Source organism: Blennius ocellaris (genome assembly GCF_963422515.1).
Source record: "Blennius ocellaris genome assembly, chromosome: 9".
Classification (NCBI taxonomy): domain Eukaryota; kingdom Metazoa; phylum Chordata; class Actinopteri; order Blenniiformes; family Blenniidae; genus Blennius; species Blennius ocellaris.
The window spans coordinates 23,528,052-23,538,051 of NC_137658.1; the positions used below are offsets into that span (position 1 = coordinate 23,528,052).

The 10,000-nt window shown below is 44.2% G+C and overlaps 1 protein-coding gene across 1 annotated transcript in view; it reads left to right on the top strand.

Moving 5' to 3' along the window:
* slit3 (slit homolog 3) overlaps positions 1-10,000 on the top strand; it is a gene marked incomplete at its 5' end in the record, with an annotated part of 301,781 nt that overhangs the window by 216,274 nt on the left and 75,507 nt on the right. Inside the window, 4 exon segments of the mRNA XM_080502187.1 lie at positions 661-686; positions 689-731; positions 6,338-6,501; positions 8,025-8,169. Of these exon segments, the coding sequence (XP_080358313.1) occupies positions 661-686; positions 689-731; positions 6,338-6,501; positions 8,025-8,169 (378 nt within the window).

Consider the following 10,000-nt stretch of genomic DNA (forward strand, 5'->3'; position numbering starts at 1 on the left):
ACAAACAAAGGTTGTTTGAGCCAGGAGAGTCCAGCCTAAAACGGGCCCATAATAAAACCTCCAATGCCATCGTATTGAGCCGCCTTTATTGGTGTTTAGAAATTACACGTTTCCGTCCGTTTGTGTCACTTAAAGAGGTTTTTGCGACCAACCGTCTTTTGGCTGTAAAACAAAGCAGTGTCTCATCCGGACGGCGAGTTTAATACGGCATGTCATAAGCTATGAACGACTCCGGAGACTGCTTTATTCCAGCAAGTTCAGTTACGTGATGGGCTACAAATAGTAGAATCACATAAAAGTCACAGGCTATGCAGTTAGCTGAATTTGTGGCAGTGGATTTTTTTTATTTATTTATTTTTATTTTATGAGGCGTCTTGGTTTACCTCCTCGGGATCCCTCAAGATTTATGTTGTGATCCCTGTGTGGGTTCCTGATTCACAAGCTTTGGAACCAACGTCGCACACAAAGGTCTCACCTGTCTCAGCCTATTTATTCAAATGAGACTGTAAAACTCTGTGAAAATTCCAACCGGGAGGAACCCGGGGACTTGAACCTCGTCGCGAATAGAATCCAGTTGGACAGTTTTGAACTATTGGGACCAAGATTGTGTTTTTCTAACAATCAATGTTTCCCTTCTCTCCTCTCTGTTTCTCTGCGCAGCACCCTCAACAACAACAACATCACCCTCATCCGCTGTCAAGCTTCAACCACATGCCCAAGCTGCGGACGCTGTGAGTGTAACACACTGTGACACACTTATAGATGCACACACACACACACACACACACACACACACACACAGACTCAAATGGGGCATATGAACATAATGCACCACACTGGTATTAGCTCCTACTATGTATGAAACCCGCTGCTCACACACGCCGCATACAACACACACCCTGCATACACACACACTGCATACACACACACACTGCATACACACACTGCATACACACTCCCGCAGCCTGGCAGCAGAGCCTGCATGTGATCATCTAATCATGCCATAATAAGAGACCAACTCTTCCATTGTTTCATGACTGTGAATAATCATGTGGCTATTACGTCGTACACGCACACACTGTATGGATACACTGACAAATATGTTCATGCAACACACACACACGCACGCACGCACACACACACACACACACACACACACACACACACACACACACACACACACACACACACACACACACACACACACACTTGGGTAATGGCAACATCATTAATACCACAATAAAGGGTTTTTTAGGACTCCATGGTTCAATCTGCTGCTTTGATTCAGTTGAGGAAACTTCTACTGATGTCACAGTGCGCACACACACACACACACACACACACCCCTTCACGCATGCACACAGTATACAGGAGAGCCAGAGATAGAGGAGAAATTAATATGGAAACATGGATTTCTATGCCTTTTGGAGATCACACATTGAATACAATTATTTCTTGCAGACTGTTTCTGTACTCTGTACCATACCTGCTGCTTGCCTAACCCGATCTCTACCGTGGCCCTAAAACATGTCACCAAAGATTTATTCACGGCCCCCTCCTGCTTTTGATTGTACACTCAATCAACTCTATGGATGTCTTGTATTGGAGACAATACATTGACTTGAATAGATTTTGTTTTGCATACTTACTTTAACCAAACCAGGTGTAGTACAGGGTATTTGTGGGTATACAGCATATATCCACTTGTCTTTCAGTCAGCATTGCGTACACCGACTTCCAAAACCACTCTGCAGAATCTACGAGCAGATTGCCTATTTTTCTGTTTGTAGGCTGGGTCATTACCAGGCCAGTATTGCTAACTGCTAAATTTCCCCAAAATTCATTAACTATTTTAATATGTTTGTCTCCTTATTTTTGTTCAAACATTTATTTTCTAGCCTTATAAACATGCATTGTTCTTGATACCTTTAAGGAGTGGAACGTTTTTTGCAAGCCCATCGGGTCTTGATCCCTCCTCGTAACCATTTCTGTTGATTGCTTGTTAAATATATCAACTAAATTACATTCAACTAAAATGATTATGTGACAATGATCAAAATAATACAAGCAGATTTTCCCTAAATAGAGTGCATGCCACTGTTTCTTAAAGAAGAACTGAAAGAAAGAAAGAAAGGAAAGAAAAAAGGTGTTTCTGCACTACTTTAAAAGAGGACAAAGATTTAGTGTATACCCACTTCACTAATGCATTACTGACCCTAACCACTATTCACCTACCCTAAACCTCACTATAACTTTAACCTAATCCCAACTGTAACATTATCATGGATCATGTCTTCACCCAATTATTATTTCCTTCAATTGTTGTTTCCATAGTAACAGGAATCCCTGACATCAATGTGCAATCAGGTTTAGGTCCCCACTAGTGTAGAAGACAATGACACACACACACACTGCTTTGCTCCAGTACCCCCCCCCCCCCCCGAGGCCAACTCCTCTCCTCTGAGTGATTTGAGAGACCTTTGATTTGAGTGTGTGCATGTTTGTGTCCTGCCTCTCGTTGTGTGTAAAGGAGATCCCGCAGTTGGCGGGGAAACGGCCCGGGCGTCTCCAGAGACTTTCTCCCACGATCTGGTGGGACTGCCTCAGAGGCAGACTGTTGGTTGGGTTCTTCTTGGCCACACTTGGGTTAGAAAGTCGCCAAACCAGCGGGCATGGGATGGGATTTCCTCCCAAATCATCATCAGTTTTAAGAGGCTCTCGTGTGGTCACACAGCCCTACTTAACATTCAGAAATGTGAATTACATCAGTGGCAAAACACAGGAAGGGACCGGAGCGCTGCAGCCGCACAAGTACGGTTGTATCCGTAGCAACAGTTTTCATTGTTCAACTTTTGACCGACGGCGTCCATCAGCAGACCATCACAGAGCAGGGTTTCTATTTTCCTGGCGTCTCGGTGCGGCTCGAGTGGCAATACGGCTTGAAATCAGCCAGTAAAAATTGGATTTCAAACAGCAGCGCGGCGGCACAGTTGCCGGCAGATTGAGTGCAGGCTTACAATATCCAATATCTTTTAATCAGAGGCCCTCATATGCTCTGTTTTCTGTCAACACTGAGTGACTGTCTCCCTGACAGCTTTCCTTCCTCCACCTTTAGTTTCTCTCCTCCTCCAAGTTCACATTACTTTCATTATCATCACGAGGGCAACAAGACCCCCCACGACTCTTCCATGAGGCCTTGTTTTAATCCATTCCATTTCATTCCAGTTGTTTCTGCTACAATGTGGCCTTCCTCTTCTGTTGCTAGTTCCTGCCTTAAATTGGTAACATACTTTGAACTAATTATGAATAAATAAAGATTAAAAAAAAAAGAAGACATTGAAACCAGACAAGAATGAGGGTAAAAACACAATAGATGACTGTATCAGGATTTAATGCGTAATAGTGTAATAAGAGGGATACATTTCTCAATCTAACTTACTCATTCACACAACAATGTTTTCAGGTGAACACGCAACTTTTGGTAATGGGCTCCCATGGTGGAACTTTTACAAAACGCTCTGACTCCCCGTGAACCTGGAAAAAAAGCACCTTCTTAGAAATGCAGCTACTGTGCATGCACACCACGGTCATAGTAAATAGTTCTTCTGCACATGCTCAGTAGAGCCAATCAAACAATGTTGCCCCCCCCCCCCCCCCCCCCCCCCCAAGTCCATGTTCTCCTAGACTTGGTCGTTTTACTTTGACAGTCACCGTACCAACAATCCAACTTGGTGGTCTGTCCAGTAGAATGTCGGTGTTCTGCAGTTGTTAATGTTTAGAGCTCGTTGTTCTCTGCTGCGTGTGTGTGTGTGTGTGTGTGTGTGTGTGTGTGTGTGTGTGTGTGTGTGTGTGTGTGTGTGTGTGTGTGTGTGTGTGTGTGTGTGTGTGTGTGTGTGTGTGTGTGTGTGTGTGTGTGTGTGTGTGTGTGTGTGCATAGAGGCCTTTTCATGTATCAACTGGTTTACTTCTGCAGCCCCATTAGTCTTTTTTTTTTTTTTTTTTCTCTTTATGTCTTTGGTTGAATGAGTCTTCAAATCCATCTATTTTCTATTAGCTGTAATAATCCCACCACCTCGATGCCCCTCATCAGAAACTTGAACCAATGAAAAGATTATGACTCCCGCTGCCTCCGTGTCAGTAATTCACTGTACAAAAGATGTGACCAGTCGCTGCTCTGCGGCGAAAACCCGCCGCTACACGATCACAGCCCAACAGACACAATCGCACCGGCTTGGAGTTCCACACAAATACAGTCCTCGCATCCACACCGGCACGCAGCGCAGCCTCCACCTCCTGCCTCTTCCATGCTCCCCTGTGTTTTAATCCTACTTGTCAGTAATTAAGGCTGAGCCGGGGGTGGGCCGGGACGTGGCTATCTCCAGGCGGGGGTTTGACTATAAACTGATTTATAATGGGAGAGCGGTATTAAAACCCCACTGCCCCCGCTGCTAGCATCAATGAGACCATCTCTGTTCCATAACAGGATTTGTCCTCTGCTTTATTACAAAAGGAGGCCCGTTGAAAGGCTAGATATCCCGGCTGGCATATAATACGCTGACAAGACATTCTGCTGTTCATCCACCCTGCCCCCCCCCCCCCCCCACTCCTCCTCCTCCTCCTCCTCCTCCTCCTCTCTTTCACTCTCTTTCTCTCTCGAGGTGTCAAACACAGCCAGTGCAGCTCGTAGCCTCTCAGCTCTGTGAAACAGCACCTGATGCGTTCTATATTGAGTCTTTTAATTAATGCTACAAGTGAAATTTAAGCTGCACATTACAGGGGAAAGACAAATTTTTTTTAAAATCCTGACGGAAGAAGCACAAAGTGGCCGTTGAACTTCAGCGCCTCCTGTCACCTGATGAGAGAATCAAAGTGATCACCTGACGGAGCTCGTTTACCGACAGACTTTCACGAGGGCCAGCTCATCGTTTTCGCAGCGTTACGGCTGCGAGCATCTGTTGGATGTAAATTGTCTGCTTATGTCAGCATAAATAGTCTTAATGAAAACTGTCTTTAGCAAATCTTCTTCAGCAATAACCGCTAAGGTGAACCGTCTTCAATGCAGTGACACCAGTAATAAAACGTTACGCACGTTTACGACATTAAAGTGGAGAAACAAATGAATCCATGAAAACGTGGCCACAACGACGTTTCAGGTTGATATCATTTAAACTGGAACACACAATTGATTTTGTTCAACTTTTCAATATCCAATGACAAATTCAGCTGAAGGGTTGTTTTGTGTAGCTTCATACTGGTCAAAATGTGTATTTCTACCTGAAAATTCAATGATGAAACTTGTGTAGCTGTAATGGGTTTGGCTCATTTCTACTCATTTGACGTGACTATAATTTTATGAGCATTCATAAATGAGCGATCGCCTCTATTTGTTTTTGTTAATGCTGAAATTCTTCATATGTCTGGTCTCCTGCGGATGGTTCTGAGTTGTATGCTTGCTAAATCCTGGCAGCAGTGACAGGATGGAATAAAAGCCCGATGTGTTTGTGTTTATTAACCCTGTCACTGTACGCTACCTTCCACAGGGAGAGTATTCTGAGTATTTGCATCGTACCAGATTTCCTCTGTGGAGAGAAGCCACACAATGTTCTGCAGTTATTTTTCCAATTTAATATATTTGCATCCGAAGTTCTCATCGGATGCGTCCGTTTTCTTGTCGCTGTTGTATCTGGACACCTTGTTTAATTAGTTCTTTACCACCTTTCAGCCTCGTATTTCATTCAATTGATTTAAATGTCCTCATCCCTCCAGCCTGTCTCTCTCTCTCTCCCCTCTGAATCTCTCTCTCTCTCTCTCTCTATATATATATATATATATATATATATATATATATATATATATATATATATATATATCCATATCTCTCTCTCTCCCTCTGAATCTCTCTCTCTCTATATATCTATCTATCTCCCTATCTCTCTCTCTCTCTCTCTCTCTCTCTCTCTCTCTCTCTCTCTCTCTCTCCTCTCCATCTCAGGGCCTTTCTTTTGGAGTCGACTCTGATTTAGCCGTGTGCGTCCGCCCTGTGAAGGGAGTCATATTGTCACCCACCTTGGGGAAATGAGAGCTGGGAATATTACTTAGTGTGTTTTAGTGCCGTTGCCTGGTTGTGCGCGTCGGCTTCACCTCAGCAATGGCCTCATGATTCAGGCCAGGGCCGTTCGCTCAGTTTCTCTATTTAAATCCAGACTGCATCGCATTAGCTCTCGCCGAGCTGATGGGCTCCGGGTACTTTGTTTTTGTTTTTACATTTGCGCTGCGTAATGTTGTTCACACACAGAAAGAAATCAAACCCTCACGTCTTCCCTCGTCTCTTTGCCAGCCGCCTGCACTCAAACAACCTCCACTGTGACTGTCACCTGTCCTGGCTCTCCGATTGGCTCAGAGCCCGGCGGGGCTTGGCTCCCTTCACCCAGTGCATGGCCCCCGCCCACATGAGAGGCCTCAACGTGCCCGACGTGCAGAAGAAGGATTTCGCCTGCAATGGTGAGTCGCATAGAGTAAAGAGTTAATTTCACAGAGAAGACCTCTCAGTGTTCCACAGCAGTGATACACATGATCCATCATTTCAAGATTGGAGTCTTCTAGAGTCACTGTGGCCCCGTCGACAGGTGACTCTTTTACAACAGAGTACAGTACAATGCATATAATGGTGTTAGAGCTGAAAACCATTATTACCGGCAGCATTGTTATCGCCGCCAGACACCTCGGCTTTGGGTTTATAAGCCTGGAAGAATTACACCGTGTAAAGCGTGTAATCAGCTAAAAAGCAAGTATAAGAGCAGCGGTGTTATCAGCTGCAGATAGCATAGGCGATGTTTATAGTCATCTGATTCAGCTCTCTCTGCTAATAGACTGTCAGGCTGCTCTCTCTTTATTAGCCCGAAGCCTGGTGTTTTCTGCCGACATGCTTTCTGCAGCAGAACTCGTCTCACTGCAGTTTCCTCCCTTCCTTTTTTTTTCCCCCTCCTGCAGGAGAACGAGAGGCTTTTCTGTCCCTCTCTCTCTCCGTCAGTCTCCAGATCCTCTTTCCTTCTGTTTGCATTACTTGTTCCTGACCTCAGCTCATCTCCGTCCTGCGAGACACCGACCACAGCATGACAGTCACTAGGAAAGCCAGACATTTATTAAAAGATTCTGAACGAGCGGCCGCCACAAGCAGGCCGACGTCAGATGGCAGAGAGACACTGAAGCAAAGGTTTCATGGAGCCTCGGTGGCCCACGTGAGCTCCACCGTAGCAGCGTTTCCACGCGTTTCCACAGCGAAAGGGTCGAAGCTTGTTTTTTGAAAAGTCCCATATTAGGAGCCCACGGTTGCCATTTCAGTGGCTCCGAGCACCGTTTCACAATAAAAGTACAACACAAGTTTTCAGTTTTGGACTAAAGGTGAATTTAGCCGTCCACATAACCCTCTTTTCTTTTTTTTTTAAAAATCATTTCCACCACAGCAGTGGGTTCAAATTAATCTCTTGCATAGTGACTGAAGCTGATTCAATATTGGACAGAACATGTTGAATAAATTCATTTTAAAATCTCTGGGAAAAACGCCGCTCATGCATTGAAGGTACTTTGTTCTAAACTCACACCGTCTAGAAACAGGTTGAGTTCTGGATTCCAAATATACGTGTAGACGGCTTATTCATATTCAATAAATGAGGCTTTATTAAAGTATACACACACCTGGAGTTTTTATTCAGGGGCATGGTGTAGTATCATTTTTTTTAACCAAACCTTCACACTTTAATGACCTTTAAAAAACCTTTTTATCACTTTTTTTTGAAGTATTACTGTGTAATCTGTGTCCTCTCCATCTGTTTTTATCAAATATTAAATTCCTGTTTTCTTTGTCAAAAGTGTAAATCCCTGGATGGATGTTTTGGTTAAAATGCTTCAGAAACTACAGAAAGAGCTGCAAAACATGACATTAACGTAGCGTTCAAAGAAGGGGGCGTCGCCCAGCACTACTTTATTTTCCACAGTCTCGAGTCCCTGTCTGTTTCTGTCTGCAGGTCCGGCTCAGACTGAGTCGAGGACATGTGTTCCTCAGGTGGCTGTGTGTCCGCCGAGCTGCAGCTGCAACAACAACATCGTGGACTGCCGTCGCAAAGCTCTCACCGAAATACCAGGGAACCTCCCAGAAGCCATCGTGGAGATGTAAGGCCGCTTTATTCTTACTTGACTGCAAAGAAACGTCCCATGTGTGCCACTGTTTGAGTTGCATTGATTCGTCTTGTTGGTGTAAACTGCTTCGCCACGTTGGACTTCCTGTTGCACAAAGTCAATTCATGGTTTTTCTTGCATGTCGCATTTGACCCTTGTGATGACAACTTTTGTGACACCGGTCAGCAACCTTTACAACCAAAAGGGACAACTTTCCTCCTAATAGAAATCTATCTGGAGCTGCAAAGCATATTTGACTGCCAAAATGAAGAAAATTAATATTTATAGATTATTTGAATAATGTAATAATCCAAAGTGCAGCGCATTGGAAGATTTGTGTCGGCTTTGTTTGTTATTGCAGCACATTTCCTCCTCATTCTTCCTCTCAATTTCCTTCTTCCTATACACACGCGCGCGCGCGCACACCCCACAGAGGGACGTGTTTGATATCCGTATTGATCGCTGTACCCTGTTTGTTTCTACAGAGGACAGCTGCTTGATTGCTCTGTGAGTAAAGGAGCAATTCTCCCCTGCAACGCTACACCAATACCACTATACCTCCCCAGCATAAGTAATAGATTCATACACACACACACACACACACACACACACACACACACACACACACACACACACACACACACACACACACACACACACACACACACACACACACACACACACACACACACACACACACACACACACACACACAGAATTAGCATTGGATGCATTATAATACAAGTCGCTGTTGCCAGAAACAATGGAGTATAAAAGATGATGTATTGTCAGTCCTTGGGTGGAGGTAGAGTCATCTTTCTGGATGTTGGTGGCATGGTTAGGGTTAGGTGTGTGTTTTTTTTGTTTTTAACTTAAGGAATCAACGTCAACAACAGAGACGTGCGTGCGTGCGTGTGTTCATTGAATGATGACATGCACATCTCCTGGTCGCTCATCATTCAATGGCTCCTCTCCTTATAGATTTCTTGTATAGCTTTTTAAACTGCCTTCACTTTAATGCATCCTTCCATATTGAGCTTGTAAGTGTCTTTGACTCAACCTTGTTTCACTGCAGCCTCATATAATTTGTAACTTGTGTGTGCAGATTGTCTTTGTCAGCACACACACACACACCCTTGATTCACTTTTGACCTCTGATTTGAAATGAGCTCCTGTTGGCTGCTAATAGAATGAGGCGCTGCGACTTAGAGGGCGATATGAGTCAGTAAACGTTGATCTGTAATGGAAAAGGTTTCAGGACTCGACTCCAAAGTCACAGTCTGGTCCTTTACCATTTCCAGCAGGTTAATGCAATTTGATGTGTGGATGGATGGATAGATAGATAGATAGATAGATGGATGGATGGATGGATGGATGGATGGATGGATGGATGGATGGATGGATGGATGGATGGATGGATGGATGGATAGATAGATAGATAGATAGATAGATAGATAGATAGATAGATAGATAGATAGATAGATAGATAGATAGATAGATAGATAGATAGATAGATAGATAGATAGATAGATAGATAGATAGATAGATAGATAGATAGATAGATAGATAGAACTCGGTGGGGCTGAAGAGGAGTACGAGTTGAAGACAAAGGTGGATTAGTTTCCATTCATCATCTTGACAGGTGACCCTGTGGCTGGCCTTGGGACCTCCACATCCTCCTCTTCTCACTTTTTTTCTCCTTTCCTGTCCCCTGTTGCTCACACTTTTTCAACGCTCTGGTTTCTTCTTTGTTGTCTTCCCCACTCCCCCTCATGATTTCTGCTCTCACCTTCTGTCCTCCTCCTCTGTCACGTCTTTTGTATCC